At 42.4% G+C, this 17,536-nt stretch overlaps 1 protein-coding gene across 3 annotated transcripts in view; it reads left to right on the top strand.

Annotated features, from left to right (window-relative positions):
* FGD5 (FYVE, RhoGEF and PH domain containing 5) overlaps nt 1-17,536 on the top strand; it is a 112,133-nt gene that overhangs the window by 68,029 nt on the left and 26,568 nt on the right. For 2 of the 3 annotated variants that reach the window (XM_069811707.1, XM_069811705.1), the window contains exons 6-11: nt 2,176-2,331; nt 4,277-4,429; nt 8,179-8,266; nt 11,272-11,322; nt 12,904-12,962; nt 16,401-16,472. In XM_069811707.1, the coding sequence (XP_069667808.1) occupies nt 2,176-2,331; nt 4,277-4,429; nt 8,179-8,266; nt 11,272-11,322; nt 12,904-12,962; nt 16,401-16,472 (579 nt within the window). The remainder of the gene's footprint in view (nt 1-2,175; nt 2,332-4,276; nt 4,430-8,178; nt 8,267-11,271; nt 11,323-12,903; nt 12,963-16,400; nt 16,473-17,536) is intronic. The other variant, XM_069811706.1, reaches the window with a different exon arrangement.

Genomic DNA, 17,536 nt, shown 5'->3' on the forward strand with positions numbered 1-17,536 from the left:
TGCCCAGTTTCTGCTCTCATCACAAACTGGGATGCACTTAGGTTTTTTAATTGTTCACTTATTTTCATAGAAAAACTGAGATTCAGATACTTTGCCCATGAAGACCTGACTAGCAGAAATAGGAAATTCAACAGTAAGAGCCCAACCTGACCCTGATGGAGGAACACACGGAGTCATCTCTTTACAGGGAATACAGAGGAGAATTAAACCTGTAACAGTTCTGCAGGACCATCCTCAGACAAACACTGAATACTATACTAAAGCTTTTCAATTACTTGTACTTTGTAGGAATACTGAAGAAGCAGGTGCTGAAATCATACCCTTTTAATTTTATTGAATGAAGGCTGCTGCTTTTGAACAACAGATACTACTATGAAGATAAACCATCTAGTTACAGTGCCCTAGCTCCTGGCAAAGGCAGCCAGAATGCCTGGATTAGGAAGCTGCCTCACGCTACTCAGCAGCAAAGCATTAGTTATACCTCTGCACAGCATCAGCTTTCCTGCCTTGCTGTGTGGTGCATTGCGTTGCACCCCATTGCCACAGTTTGCATTCAGACCTTGTCATGGTATAACCCCAGCCAGCAACTAAGCACTATGCAGCCACTCACTCACTTCCCCCCCACCCAGTGCAATGGGGGGAGATAATGAGGAAAAAAAAAAGTAAAACTCATGGGCTGAGATGAGAACAGTTTAATAGGACAGAAAGGAAGAAAATAATAATAATAATAATAATAATAATAATAATAATAGAATTGGAATATACAACACAAGTGATGCACAATGCAATTGCTCACCACTCGCCTACTGATGCCCAGTTAGCTCCCAAGCAGCAATCCGCACCCCCAAGCCAACTCCCCCTAGTTTATATACTGGGCATGATGTCACATGGTAGGGAGTATTCCTTTGGCCAGTTTGGGTCAGCTGTCCTGGCTGTGTCCCCTCCCAACTTCTTGTGCCCCTCCAGCCTTCTTGCTGGCTGGGCATGAAGAGCTGAAAAATCCTTGACTTAGTCTAAACACTACTTAGCAACAACCGAAAACATCAATGTGTTATCAACATTCTTCTCATACTGAATCCAAAACATAACACTGTGTCAGCTACTAGAAAGAAAATTAACTCTATCCCAGCTGAAACCAGGACAGACCTCCACAAAGCCCAGGCAGCTTTAAATGCCTGAGCTTAGCCACTGCCTGTGAAGAGGGGATGTGTCTGACAGCAGCAGGCAGGGGAAAGAAACAGTGGCTGGTAGGAATCTGCAAAGGGCCAGGGCACCACAGGAGCTAAAGTCTCTCGAGTGTATCCAGGTGCCAGCAAAGGCTCCTTTACAAGCATGAAGCAGAGAAGATGGATTTTGTAGGAATTGGGCTTTTACCTGAAAACATTTCAGCATCCAGAGCTCTGGATGAAGGAGACTTAAGCAATGTTTTGCACACAAAATATCTGCTGGCTGCTGCTGGGATGATTTTCTAATGCCCAGGGATCCAATACAAATTATCACTGCAGTTTGAGATGGAGGCCTTATTCCTCACTTCCAAGTCAAAGCTGGGGAAACATTTTGCTATGCACTCTTAAACAGGTGCCCTAATATGTACCAGAGCTAGCTACATTTTAATATAGACGAAATTACTCCTGTGCCTACATAATTTATAAATCACTTCAGGATCAAAACCATTTCTAAGATGAGGAAAAAAGGTCTCAGTTAGGTTTCATAGGGAAGGTATAGCTTCTTCCTCTCTTTAAGTTCACATTTGGAGACAAGTGTTGCAAATTTTAGCACAAGACTTGTACACATTGATGTTTTTCATGTCAAGCTGTTGGACCCAATGAAATGACAGGAGAATCTCATCCTTCATTTTTAAAAACTATGTTTCTGGTTAAGAAATGCTATAAAAATGAGACCAGCTACATCCAGAAAAACAGGGAAAAAAGGCAAGGTAAATAAAAAGATACCAAACTCATTATATGCATAACGGTCTGATGGCTTGGTCAGGTGAAATGTTCAATTTTGGGTTGACAGCATTGTGGAATTCAGCTGAAAATCTGTGTGAACTAATGAATGGAAAAAAACATATGCTATGACTAAAGCAGAGTTTAGGAGTTGAGAAATTGTAACGATAATTTCAGAAAAGAGACTTTAAGTCTGTTTGCCCAATTTCTGTATTGTTGTTCACAGGATTTCTATGAAGGTATCTTGAAAGTACTTGGAGAAGAAGGTGAAAATGAGCAGGAAGAAGTTAAACTCAAGCAGGGCTTAAGTGAACTCCCTGAAATTTATGAATTACACCAAGACATCCTGGGACAACTGGAAGAAAGAGTCCTTAAATGGCAAGTATAGAATGGCATGGTTTGGTAGCCTTAACATACCTTTCACAGCAGGTGGGTGAACTTGTCGGTGTTTCCTTGATCCCACTGGCAGGGAGCCTGGGATTCCAGCAGACATGATAGGAGTGGAACCTGAACTACTTTGGCAGATTTTGCATCCAGGCAGGAAGGAAGTAAATGTAGAGGCTGTCAGGCTAAGAAACCAAATACTGAAACATTTACGCAGTGCACAGCCCATGACTCCAAAACAGCCCTGTCAGTCAGTGTGAGGACAGCCTGCTTCATATTCATTATCCTCTGATGCTAGTTCACAGACATCACCAAGCAGCTTCACACTTGTGGCGTGAAGATCACAGACTCATGCCATAGGAAGCAGGAACAACAGACATCAGAATTGGTCCTAAAGAATCATCTGCTTACAGAAATCTACATAGCCACTGCATAGCTCTCAGATAAGGGACACCCCATCACTCCTAGCACTAAGGCAGGGCTCTGCACAGGCTAGGCTTCCAAGCCAAACAGACGCTGTCAGCCTGCTGAGGGACTCCACATAAGCCAAACATCCTTATAGGGCAAGTCGTTCCATGAGAGAATAAGACCATGCCTAAAGACAGACAAAGCTCAAATTCATTCAGTTAAGGAGACCTCTGACCTAAGCCAGGCTGCCAGGCCGTAGTGTATCAAACTGCTGGAATAAGAATGTCTAAGAGAAATTACCTCTGCAGACCCAAGCTGACTAAACCTACAGCAGCTAGCACAGGCCCTGGCCTAGACTGAACTACTCTGGCTCTGACAGCCTCACACCTCCACCTTGCTGGAGTCCAGGAGGCAGTGGCTGATCCTATCGCAGCACTGCCCCTGAGCAGTTAAGGAAGTCGATTAGATCAGGAGAACTTTTCGCTAACAATCCTAAATGCAGGGCACAGCTCTCCTTGTCAGCCCTGCACTTTCAAGTCAAAGCACACAACAAGGAAAGAAAAGGCTAAAGAGAATGTTATATTGGTTCATGTCCACCAAGGGACTGTTACAAATGGCAGAAAGACTTAAAAAATTTCATCAGTGATTTATACACTCATACCACAAACAGAAGTGGTGTTTTCGGCTGGGATCTAAAATGGCTTGTTGCGTCCTAAAGAAGTCATAGTCCTACTCTAGCAGCATCCTGCTTGTTCTCTCAGACAAAAGGGACACAACTGGAAATGCCCTAAGATTCTGTCCAGAACTACTCTGTGACACCGGAGAAAAAAGAGGGCTGTATTGCAAATGCTGTCAACACAACAGAATGACACGTGGCATATGGCTGCACTCATACAGGTTCACAGGTGACTACCACCCTTGAACCTTCCAGTAAGTCCTTCCATGTGCCTGAGCTCCCCCAGACACTCTGTTGCTCTGACATCCCCAGGAACTCATGTTCCTCTCCTAACTATGATCACTCTTTTGCAGTCACAGATTTTGTCCTGTTCTCTCCCTGTGCATGCTTCATAAATATTACAATACTGTGCAACTGGGTGCTGAGACGGATGATGGTAGGGCAGTGCTGAGAAGCGGGCAATGAAGGAGAGCTGAAGATATGATATTACAACTGAAGATGTTGTATTATCCCCCACAACCAGTGCTCAAAGCACTGCAGCAGCTTGAAGGTCTGTTTGGAGCAGCAGAAGCTATGTCCAGAAAGGAGATATTGTACCCACTATGGACACACAGTGCTGCCATGGCAAAGGCACAGCCAAAGGATCAGCCCCCCCATGGCACCCATTGAACAGCAGCCCACTTTGTTGTCCAGTATGTCCATGAAGCACTGCCTCTTCCCTGCGATTTAACCCAGGCTTTAGCTGCACAATATCCTGCACTACTGTGGGTCTAATACAATGAGAAAGGAGTATGGTTCTTCTTTAATTTTTATTTATTTGTTTGTTTGCTGCTTCTTCTCTTTCTGTGGCCTTAGGGAGGAACACCAGAAAGTTGCTGATGTTTTTCTCTCCAGAAAGTCAAGGCTGAATCACCACACAGCATACATTATGCAGTTTGATAGGAATTTGGCTTTGCTAGATGAAACCTGCCTTAAATATTCCCAAGTGGCTACCATAATTCAGGAGTTTGAGGTAAGGCTCCCATGTTTTTTTAGCTGCATTAATGCATGGTTGTGCCACAGGGCTTACTCAAAGATATTTTTTCTACAACTCCTCCAGTGTTCACACAGGATAAAATGGGAGAATAGCTCTGTTCACACATCCTGGTGCTAAAACGGAAGTGAGGTGTTCACATGTGCATGTTGTGTTTCTGTTTCTGTTACCCACACACCCCTGTGTGTGCATACAGAATGTATGTGAATCTACAGATCCGTGACTATATTTTGCTGAAATATATGCACATAATGGAGTAGTTCCTCAGTCACGTATTAACTTATTAAGTTCTTTGAGGATGTGTTAGAGTTAATAAGTATTATTATTACCATCTCTTCATATCGTCTCTTCTTTCACTGCATTTTCATTCCTTTCTTTTATACTGGGTCTGGTCAGGATGAAGTCAGGGTTAGCCTGTATAGGTAGGTGCTTAGCTGCTGGCAGCAATCAACCCACAAGATCTTTACAATTGCATTTCTCTGTATTTTTAAATGCCTGTTAACTGCTTCCTCTGTTTACAGAGGATGTTGTGACAGGCAACACTGAACTGCACAGGAAGACACAAACAGGGTTCTTTTCATCTAGACTCCCTGAATGGTCTGTAACTTCTAGGCCTGTAATCTCTGGCCATGTAGCAAGAAACAGGTATTTTCCAGTTGTGTTAACTCAGTCATCGGTGCTGAATAACTGAAAAACACCATCAAGATACACGTGACAGAAATTCCATGATTCCTGATTACATTTTAAAGTACTGGCACTGTGGCCACTTCACATAATTTCAAAAGCATATACCCATATGTGGATGGGAAAGTTCAGCTGGGCTATACTGACTCTATTGAGCTAAAATGGTTAAAAGCTACACTGCTTTATTGTGGGTCTAGAACCCCTGTTTCTTATTATCTTTATCTGGTAAGAGAAATAACAATGTGCACTTGGGTGGCAGAGGGGCTGTAAGGATAAATTAGTGATCGGACCTTAAAGGTTATTTAGAGTGCCAGCTTTATGGGGTATGGATTGTGTTTTTCTCTGCAGCACATGTGAAATATTAAGGATAACAATTAATTTCAGAAGACATTTGGAAGTCAGCATTTACAAACAGATACCTTGCAGTCACAATTATTTCCTGTTAGCAGCTGAGGGAATCTCTGGTGGTTCACACTGCTCTGAACATGAACTTGGCAAATGCAGGTTTTCTAGTGAAAAGCATCCCTCCAGCCACAGGCCTACACACTTCTGTCTTAACTATCAACCCTGAAATTTAGCTCTTACTTCTAAGAAAACAGATGAGGCTTTTCCTAGGATGAGATCAGCAGGATTTTGCCCTAGAATCAGTGAGCTCTGTAACTTCTTGCCCTCTTACATGCATGCATACACACACAAATGAGGGGGAGGTGTATCTCAGTCCTTTCCTATGGCATTTTTTTAAAGCATGACCACTATAGCCTTCCAGTCTAACAACACAGAATTTAGGGCCTCATCTTGTTTCTGGCACCTTTGACTTGAGTATGGGGGACTGGGAATGCTCAGCACAACCCTGAATGCACATTTGGTGATGGTAATCAGCCAGTTAGAGGAGTAATGCAGTAACAAGAGACATCTCTGCTGTCTTGGAAAATGTTGTCTCTTGCCAGCCTTCCTTTAAACAGTTAGATTCCTGTTCTCATTTTGTCCCTTCACAAGTGGCAAACACTTCAGAAATGTTTATCAATGAACACTGAAACCCTGTGAAATTAGACTGGATTTTGGACTTCCACCTTGTAAGGAACCATCTGGGTTTTGTGCCACTCCTCTCGGGTACTGTAAGGTTCTGTTTCTTGGTGCCTCTGGCGATGTGGAGACTTTTGAGGATTGAGTTTTGTGGCTTTCTATTGTTTTTGCAGCACTGTTGTGACACTTAATAGATATACAGCAAGTTTTCCTATTTTAATTGAGCCCTTACAGAATAGAATCATTTAGGTTGGAAAAGACCCTCAAGATCATCAAGTCCAACCATAAACCTAACACTGCCACTAAACCATGTCCCTAAGCGCCACGTCTTTGAAATACCACCAGGGATGGTAACTCAAACCACCTCCCTGGGCAGCCTGTTCCAGTGCTTGATAACCCTTTCAGTGAAGGAATTTTTCCTAATATCCAATCTAAACCTCCCCTGGCACAACTTAAGGCCGTTTCCTCTCATCCTATCACTTGTTACCTGGGAAAAGAGACCAACCCCCACATCGGTACAAGCCCCTTTCCTGTGCTTCCTTTTCTCCAGACTAAACAACCCCAGTTATCCTCAGCTGCTCCTCATAAGACTTGTGCTCCAGGCCCATCACCAGCTTCGTTGCCCTTCTTTGGACATGCTCCAGCACCTCAATGTCTTTCTTGTAGTGAGGGGCCCAAAACCGAACACAGTGTTTGATGTGCAGCCTTACCACTGCTGAGTACAGGGGGACGATCACTTCCCTAGTCCTGCTGGCCACACTATTTCTGACAAAAGCCAGAATGCTATTGGCCTTCTTGGCCACCTGGGCACACTGCTGGCTCATATTCAGCCAGCTGTCGACCAGCACCCCCAGGTCCTTTTCCACCAGGCAGCTTTCCAGCCACTCTCCCCGAGCCTGTAGCACTGTATGGGGTTGTTGTGACCCAAGTGCAGAACCCGGCACTCAGCTGAATGTTATACAACTAGCCTTGACCCATCAATCCAGCCTGTCCAGATCCCTCTGGTAGAGCCTTTCTACCCTCAAGCAGATCAACATTCCCGCCAAATGCGGTGTTGTCTGCAAACTTACTGAGTGTGCACTCAATCCCCTCATTCAGATAAATGATAAAGATATTAAACAGAACTGGCACCACTACTGAGCCCTGGGGAACACCACTTGTCAAGGGCCACCAACTGCATTTAACTCCATTCACCACCACACTTTGGGCCTGGCCATCCAGCCAGTTTTTTACCCAGCAAAGAGTACGCCCATCCAAGCCACGAGCAGCCAGTTTCTCCAGGAGAATGCTGTAGGAAATGATGTCAAAGGCTTTGCTAAAGTCCATGTAAACAACATCTGCAGCCTTTCCCTTATCCACTAAGTGGGTCACTTTGTCATAAAAGGAGATCAGGTTAGTCAAGCAGGACCTGCCTTTCATAAACCCATGCTGACTGGGCCTGATATGCGGCAACATGCAATTGAGTTGAATCTAAAGAGTAAAGGTAAAGAGAAAAATGCTGCTATTTTTTCATGTGTGTGTTAAATCAGATCACGACCTCACTTTATTTTCTTGTAAACACTCTCCGGACATTGAGTTCCAACTCAATCACAATACTTGCTGTATTTTGCTCAATTCCTTGTCTTGAAATAAGATACTAAAAAGTTGCAGGCAGAAGAAACTTTCAGTCCAAAAAAGGAACAACAATGACAAGCCTCACTGAGATCTGATACCTCTGCCTTCTGATGCCACCCTAAAATCTTTATGGCTTACCTTCTAAATGGTATTCACTTTCCTCCCTTTTCCCTCTGAGTCCAAACTATTTGTGAATGATGCCATAGGAAATAAACTGTTTACGGTACTTCTTTATAGTCACAAAGACAATACCCTCTGGCAAGCTGGGTAAATTGGGAATGGTTCAATGGAATTTGTGCATGCAACTGGTAGCAAACTTTCATTGTACGTATCAGGTGGAGATGACAGTTTGCTGCTGAGCTCACACATCCCTGATCTTTGTTTCCTTTCCCTTTCATTGAGGACAGCAGAGCTCTGGTGGCAGCCCTCAGAGTGTGAAACACCAGCTTTTGAAAGTGGTGCAGCGTGTCTTCCAGTATCGTGTGCTGCTCACAGGTCAGTAAAATCACTGTCAAAGCTACTCAGTGGAAACCCTCCCATGATGTTCTGTGCCTCCATTGTGCCACATGTTGGTGCCAAGACAGCTAAAATAGGGCTGAAGCAGTGTGGAATTTCCCGGGAACTTCAATATGCTTAGTACAGGACTCAGGAAATGTCAGAGAGCCTGGGAAGGAGCGGGCACTTCTTCAGCACAACCATGCTGAAAGGTCACAGAAAAGTGTAGTCAGGTGGTTTTAGCCATTCCTTCTTGGCTTTTTCCTTCTGTGAATTAGGAGAGGCAGAGTTCAGCCTCACTGCCAGCAAACAGGTTTGATTTTAGTTATGTCAAGGGCAATTACCAAAGACAGTAGGGGACTGTAGTCCCCAGCAAGGGGACTCTGCATTGCATCCTGTATGACAGTGGCAAGCACCATCCACTTGTACTCTATCAACAAAGCAGTTGTACCCAGTACTGCACCCTAAGCCCTATGTACAGTACACCTAAGGCTAGTGATAAGTTTAAGTCAAAATCCCAGTCCAATTTCTCTGCATTGTAGGAGACAGAGATCCAAATTTACATTAACAGTACATTTACAGATTTTACATTTACAGTAACATCTTCCCTTTACATTCAGGACCATATATATCACTCCCACCTGGAGTCTCTCCAAGGGGGTTGTGTTCCCTCTGGTGGCTCATTCTCTGCAAGCCACAGCAAATCTAGCAAGTCTGAGCCTGTGAGGGGAGCAAGCTTTCTGAAGCAGGATGTGGCGCCTAGAAAGAACTGTGAAGTTTAGGTTTCTAACAAATGAACTGGTTGGGGAAGGAAATGGTGAAATGTAACAATGAATCTCAGTGTTGTCCAGTAATTTAGTCAGATCAGAACACAAAAGAGCAAGGATCCATAGACATAAAGATGGAGAAATGCTTTGGGAGTATGTATATGTGTGGGTGGAGAGGGATGCAAGATGAGTTATGTGTGGGACAGTAAAAAGGAATCCATAAACCTTGCCCATACTCAACAGCTGATGAAGGGCACAGCATATTAGAAGGGACTCCTATAGATGCAGCAGAACAAAGTGACCATATGAAATTTTTATTCACAGCACAGATTAGCAGCAGTTTCATCTTGCTTCAGACACTTTGATCAAGGATGTAACTCATTATTCACAGCTGGTTTTGCTTTTTTAGTACGAGCAATACAAATGAACACCGGGTGCCAAGAGTAGGCCTTTTTTCGTGTCTGACTTGCTTCCCTCTCTGGGTGTGTTTACATTAAGGACAACCTTCCAGACTTCCTGGTTGCAGTACTTAGTAGTCTCACATGATCCTTACAGTGTTTTTAGTGCATGCACACAAACACTGCATCTAAGAAAAAAGACTTGGCATGTCCCTGTCAGAAATACCCCCACTATGCTCCATTTTCTCTGCCCATTTCTGTGGTCCACAAGGTAAATTGCAAACATGAAGCATGGTATTTTGTGAGAGAGCTGGAATTCAGTCCAACTCCAGTGATTGGATTCCATCTATGCTTGAAGCAACTTAAGCTCCTCCTTGTCCCAGGTACTGGCACTAACTGGGAAAAGAAAAGCTTTCGTGTGTAGTGAGATAAGGTCTTCTGGATAAAGCTATTTCAGAAAACAGGTTTACTGCTTCAGTTCTTCACCTCAAGAAACCAAGCCCCTCTTTGCCTGCTAGGACAGAGTAGGTCTGGAACAGTGCAGTCCTTCAGATTCCCTAGACAGCATAAAAAAAAATTAGAATATGCAGGTGTACTTGTGTGTTCATAACTGGCTGTTTCTACCAGATAAGGAAGGGTATTTTATGAAGATATTGGTTGCCAATTACTGCACTACAGCCAAAAGGAATTGCCCACTCAGTTAAATGTCCATAGCCAAGGACAGAGCTTGCAGCTGTGAAAAGGAATGCTAAATATTGCCTGATAACACCACACAACCCCTTGCTGCCTGCCTGAGTACCAGCAGATGCTTTCCTGAATGCATGTAAAAGCCAGGTAGATTTTGGGATGCCAGGGAGGGCACAGCACTAGAAAGAGAAACAGCTATGGACAGGACATTCAAGGGAATGGATATCCATGCACAGCACCATTCTCAGCACAGAGGCCTAATTATTGGATGCAGAATTTAGGAGCCTGGATTCATCAGAAAGATAAGAATGAAGTATTTCAGGATTAGGCTTTTCAAATGGTGGCACTTAGATACTACAGTCATTAAAAGCATAAAGACACAGACAAAGAACAGACAGACGATCAAAGGCAAGCAGTCCAAACAAAACTGACAGGTTAAAGGTTTGAATATAATGCAAATATAATTCCTGTAAACGTAAGTCCTATTGTGTGTATTTTACAGAACCTCAGAATGAGACTGAGTTCTGTAGTAATCATTGAACTCTGCATGTACAGAACCAGAGTCTCCTTCCTGTGTCTATAAAATGCATGTAATGAATTTACTATAAATATAGAAAATCAGCCATTACAGCTAACCCCATTCATTCAGATGGGAATATAGAATTCATTAGAAAAACAATTATTTGTAAAGTGGTGCTACGCAGAAATTCTTTTGGCTGAGAAACAAGAAAATATTTTTGTCACTCTCTGTTTAGTTGTTCATACCTGCCAAGTTATGTGATGAGTCCAAATCTGTATCAATGCTCTTGCATTGATTCTCAAAGCAGAATGAAGTAAAATATGAGTTTTGCTTTGGAAAGAGGCTATATACACTTAATTATTTGGGAATAAAGTGATATGGGACATTACTGTGGATGCCCTATCCCTGGAAGTGTTCAAGGTCAGGTTGGATGGGGCTTTGAGCAACCCGGTCTAGTGAAAGATGTCCCTGCCCATGGCAAGGGGGTTGCACTAGATGATTTTTAAGGTCCCTTCCAACCCAAACCATTCTATGACTGTAAAATTAAGATTTTATGTTTTAACTAATAATACTACAAATTATGTGGATTTGTATTCTGATTACTGGATGTCTGTGTTTGATTATTTTCTACAGATTACTTGAATAATCTTTGCCCTGATTCTACAGAGTATGAAGCCACACAAGGTAAAATGAAATGGGTAGAACAAAAATTCTGCTTTGCTAACTCTGCTTCCAAAGAGGTACAGGATCTATACTGGTAATATATGGAAGAGGATTATTTTCAAGATTTTCTGTCAATAGGTTAGATGTAAGATCTGTAAGAACTGATTACTAATTTAGACAAATTATTTAGGGCAAGAAACCTATCTTTTTTTCATTGAAACATGTGGGCTTCCTATAGTTTTGACATAATGAACTTACAGAAGAAGAAATTATCATCTAGACAAGCATGGTGCAGATATTGTAGTTCTGCCCCAGACAGCGAGGAAATCCTAGTCCTCTTTGGTTCTGTCTATATTTGGCCTGGTCATTGTAAAGTCAGTTGGGATGGCTCCACCTGCTTGTGTGTGTACCATTATCTATGGTATGCCTGCTGTGCTTTGTGAACTTTGGAGAAACCCAGGAGGTTTGAATTGGGTATCTGTATTCTGGATTCCTTAAGCCTAAGTAAACTTGAAAGACATTGCATAAAAATCAGTTCTGCATAATCAAGAACAAATCTAGATGTTCAGCTGCTAACACCATCCTTTCCAACACATCAGATGGATAAAACAGAAGTCTCTTACTCCCACTGAAATCAAAGCAAGGTTTAGCTGTGGCTTCAGTGGGAGTGGCTTCCACACTGGAGTAAGCAGGAATAACATTGTATTAATGAAACCAGTTCACCTCTGTTACACCCAGTGTAAATCCGAACCAACTCATAGCGGTAAGGCCTGCGACTGACTGAAGGTCAGTCTGTTCTGACGTAGAGTCTTGTGCAAGATTTAGGACCCTAGTCACTGACAGTGGGACTACAGCTATACCAGTAATTTAAACAAGGCCAGGGCAGACGCTCGAGCCTTGTGGCCACAACTGCCTATCTCGTTTGTGGTTAGCACACGCTTGTCACATTTCTGGCCAGTGATGTCTAGCATGCTCCCACATTACACCCAGAAACAGATAGGATGCCCTGTTCTACAGGGGAAGAGATCTGAGATAAGGACCTGAGCCATGTTATGTCACTGCTCTCAGGGCCAGCAAACATGCCCTGGCCCAGGTTATTTGCCAATGGGAAATGCTTTGGGTGTTAATTTATGTCAACATTTCATACACACTTCTGTGAGAAAGGGATGACCTGTCCTCTCCCTCGGCAGTAAGGGGAAACAGATCACCTTAGATTGCCATGCTTTTGGATGGCTAAAGCTGTGTTACATAAATCTCTCCCTACCACAAGCTCTGATTGCCAAAAATCTGCAACTAGAAAACATCACAAAAAGATTTTGTGCCATGCTAGGTGCTTAAAAGGGACCTTGTGAGTTCTCTTGGTCAGCACAAATATGATGCAGAGTTTTGCACAAGAGAATGATGAAGGGAAGGGGAAATAACAGCACTATGCCTTGTCTTTTCTGGGCAGTTTCATTCTGAAGGTGCCAAAGAAGTTAAAGGAGCTGCTGCTGGGGATGTTGTTTGATTTTTTTAAAAGATGCCCTTGCAGACAGAAGGAATTTGGGTTATTCTCCTACTCTTTCATGTTATTTATGGCGTTTGTTTTGCTTCATCCCTCAGCTGCCTTATTCGTTGTTTCTGAAATCACAGACCGAGCCAACGACAGCATGCTCCAAGCGGTGAGTCCTACCATGACACATGCTCTCCTGATCAATAGTGTCTTTTCTGCACATCTGCTGAAGTGAATACATATCTCTGCTAAATTCTGAAGCCTCCTCCAGGGTGATACTCAAGGGTTTATACAGATCTGACTTACAGTATTGCAGATACGGAGTAGGTTTATGTCCTTTAGTGCAGCTGTGCAAGATGTAAGTCACCACAGCAAGCAGCACAGTTTTTTTCCCTCTTGGGGTTGCTGAGATGGTGTGTGAAGCAATGACATGAGAGACGGGAATTGTCATGGTTCTATTTCTAGCCTGGGATGTTTTTAGATATGAAATGTTGAAGACATCACAATTGTACTGTCAAAGATACATTTTGAACTCATTTATGTAATTTTCCACAATTCTGGAATCCCATTTTACTTCAGGAGAATAGGTGATGATCTGTTGTCATGGCTTGAGATCATCTCTGCACAAAACCAGAAACCCACCAGTTGGACTTCATGTTGATCTGTAGTAATTTCACCACTGGCTTCAGGAGAAGCAGGTTCAGAGCTTCAGTCTCAATTTGTAGCTATCAGATGGGGAAAGAGGCAGATCTCAGATTTTAAAAAATGCAAAGAATTTAAGAAGGTACTCTAATTACAGAACAAACTGAACAATGCCACTCAAGATTGAGCATTTATAACTTGTCATGTACCTTGTTGAAGTTCTAAGCAATAATTTAGACTTGGCATGTACCTGGAAGGAGGAAGACTTCTGCTGCCACTTATCAACTCATCAAACTACACTCCAAAAATCTGACAGGAGCATTGAATTATGATCTACGTTTTCTGCAGAATATCAATGATTCATTATTAGCTTTTTTGTTTTGTGATAAAAACACTCTAGCAGTTTTTCCCTGGGAAAAATTAACCCAGGATTTTCAGACACATTGTGAGATTAGCTATCTTCACAGCCTTTTCATCAAGTAGGAAAACACTATTCACAATTTACAGATGTGCAAACAGAGGCATAAGGCATACCATCACTGCCTAGCATTAAGTCTATCTGTAACTCTAGGAGACATTCACTACTTGAACTAAGCAGGGTTTGTATTGCTCTCTGAAATTCTACAATCTAATAGAGGCCCTGAGATGCTAAAAGCTATAAATCATTGTTGCTATTAACAGCTGGTGAATTCCTTGGGGAGGCGTTCCTCCTGCATAGACATAATGATAACATGATGGAAGCTGCAGTTCACTGCTAAAATGGCCAGAGAAGGATTTCAGCCACCCACATCTGCAATACTAATTGGGTGGAGCTTTGTTTTCATTTTTTAATCATAGTTTGTGAAGGATATTTGAAAAGAAAATGATGATAGTTTTAAGGAGAATGAAGAAAACTATGTAAATAGGGCATTTTAAGGGAACTGTAGGGAAACTATGCCTCAGCTGCCCATATTCCCAGATAAATCACTGTCCTTCACATGTGATGGCTGTTTGACTTCCTACAGGAAATGAGTTTGATACTTCTCTGTCCATTTCCTGGTGAACATGTGTCCATACTGCAAACGTCAGCATTACAACAGGCACCTCTGCCAGCAGTCCTAAGAAAAGCTGAGGTGTATCCGAGCTGGAGCAACTTCTCTCACTCTTGTAGAAACCCCAATGAGTAATACTAGAATTGGCCATGAGTGTGCTCACAGGAGGGCACTGCCTTTTCTGTGGATGAAGAACAGGTTTCCATTGTGGAAGCTGTCAATTTGACAAGTTTTGCTACGGCTAAAATACCCTTTAGTGATGGGAAAGTCCTTTGCAAATGTCTTTTGCAAATGTCAGCTGTCCCATGATCCCTGGTATTTCCTGTGCTATTAGTTTATAGATTCTGCTTCCATTTTGCTGGCCTATAGTATTTTAGAAGTGACCTGAAAAATTCCATTTGTTACTTCCTGCATTGCAAAAGAGATACGCGATCGCTGGAATTCTTGAAAACGTGTCAACTGCCAGTTATATTGCATGGTCACAATGCAGCCCTGTGCTGGTCAAGGCTTGTAGGTGTTTCCATATGTTTGATATGCGGTTACTGATTAAGAACTAAACCTAGTATCATGCTAAACAAGTGTAATATTTCACCAGGACAGTAACATATGGAGGTACTTCAGGCTTGTCTCAAAAAGCAAGCTGAGAGAGGTACATTAATTGTGTTAGCTGAAATCCAAGGTAAATTAGCCTTGACAGACCATCATGTTGACATGGATGTGCTCCTTCTGGTATCTGTGATAGCTTTCTTAATTAGCTGATTCTGTAGACAGCACTGATTTGTATCAGGCAGATACATTGTACAATCTAATGGAGTCTAACTAAGCCCAGGGGTATCTTAATGCCAGTCAATGGAGCATAGGAAAACAGACCATTATCTGTCATAACAGAAAACTGTAGTCAAAGGCTGACAGGTCTGAAGCTATATCAGATATGGTCCTTAGTCTGTAGTTTATCTGGGTACATAACTAAGGATTTAGGATACAATAGCTAACTTAGACAAGAGACTCCTAATTTTTAGATATATTCTGGTGATGACTCGTTGCTGCTGTGCAGCCCATTCTACTGTTCTGACCAGATAAAACCACAGCTGAATCCTGTGTACAAGCCTCAGTTTTAGCAGCCTCACCTGCTAAACGGAAGGAGATTTGAAAAGACTCTAGCAATATTGCAAAGGTACAGACATCCCTTCTTTCTCCTTTTTATATTCATCCAATACCATCTTTTTTATGAGAGCACAGACTTAGCTAGATCAATCTTATTTACCATCTTCGTAGATAAATTCATGCCACATGCCAGCACCCACTGACTGACTGTGCTTTAAGACCAGGTAGGCAGTTAATAGTATCAGAGTTTGATAATGAAATTCCTGATTTTTGCAAAGCATTAAAAGAGAGATGCAGCTTCATTGCCTGCTTACTAGTTAACCTTCTAAATCCCCTATTGCAAAGCCATTAATCCATTATCACAGAATATAAACCTCCAGATAATTCTAGCAACAGTTCTATAGTATTAAAGCATGCTTTGGATTATCCGTGTCATGCCAGTAATGCACAGGCCTTTGGAGCAGATACTGTACTTTGTCTCTGCTTCCAGTTTATTAGTTCCCAGATCAATAAATTCAGCAAAGAGACCACTGTATAAATATCATATGGAGTTAGCAGGTCCTTTTGAAGGTGAACTGAGCTATCAGAGGTAACAGGACTGTAGAAGGCCACAGCAGATGTGAATGCAGATGATGAGGTTTTATAAAACCTATAAGGCTGGAATAAGACTTTCTGGGCATAAAATCCCTGGGTTCACATCTCTCTGAAACCTAATTCTGTAATACCACTTCTAGAGAAATAAAATGGTGAGGAGGGGTGAAGGAAGGTTTGCCTGCTTGTCTAAACAACAGTCACCACGCTGTCTCCTAAATGCTGTTTCTCTCCCCCAGGAAAACTTGCAGAAGCTGGTACACATTGAGCACAGTGTGAGAGGGCAGAGCGGCCTCCTCCAGCCAGGAAGGGTGAGTGCTGCAGGCAGACCTACGCTGATAAGGGCATTGTTTCCAGCCAGCTATGTCTCTGATTGTGTGGATGGCCAGATTTCAGGCGTCTACAGGTGTTGTTTACTGAGCTACTGTGATAAAGAGTTGGAGCACTGCTTTGTGTAAAAAGCCATCACTCTGGCAGTGCACAAAGAGATGTGCCGAGAGTCTCATCAAGCATTGCCCCTACTTTTACACAGAAAAGCCATTTGACTTTTCACTCCAGCTGTCCTCAGCCACCCCATGTGTAGTGTGTTTTGATGGAACTGCTATTTTCCTCCCTATATACTCCTGTTGAAAGGCTGCAACACTAGCAGGAATCACTTGCAGCCTGGAAAGGCTCAGAGTTTTATTTGGCTGGGTAAGAGACTTAAATCAGGGGAAATTATTTGTTTTCAATTTTTTATTCTCACCATTTCCCAGTGGTGCTTTTAATGGAAGACATCATTTTTAAGCAACAAATGAATAGAAACGTGGGAGAGTGTATAGCTCTGTCTTCCCATCCACATCAAATGCAAATTTCTTCTCCTGGCTTTTAAAGCTGCCCAGTTTCCTCAGCTCTAACCTGCCTCTACACTTCAAAAGATTTCTTTCTTGAGTTCTGCAACTCTAAATTTCCCTTCAGTCCACCAATATCTTTAGCAAAACTCATGAAGCAATTTTCAAGGCATGCATACTTGTAGAGCAAGAATCCTCATCAGCCAAATACTGCAGTCAACCCCTATTTATTCTCTAACATCAGTACTCTCACTTGCCCTCACCAGGTAAGGTTTTAACAAATTCTGCAAAGCCCAACATACAGAATTTGTGGGATTGCTCTCTTTGATTATAAATTGTTCTAGAGTGGAAAACTGCACCAGATTCTGTTCTCCATCCAAAAAAGTAGATGACTGTTAATCCACTGATGTTATTGCAATCAAGTTCTAGTATGCTGGTTTAGCTGCTTACATACATAGTCCTATCTACATACATAGTAACAATACAGACCAACAAAGTATTGTGTTTGCAAACATGTACAGATTATGTATGCAGGCATAGTTATG

The sequence above is a fragment of the Haliaeetus albicilla genome, chromosome 24 (assembly GCF_947461875.1).
Source record: "Haliaeetus albicilla chromosome 24, bHalAlb1.1, whole genome shotgun sequence".
Lineage (NCBI taxonomy): Eukaryota > Metazoa > Chordata > Aves > Accipitriformes > Accipitridae > Haliaeetus > Haliaeetus albicilla.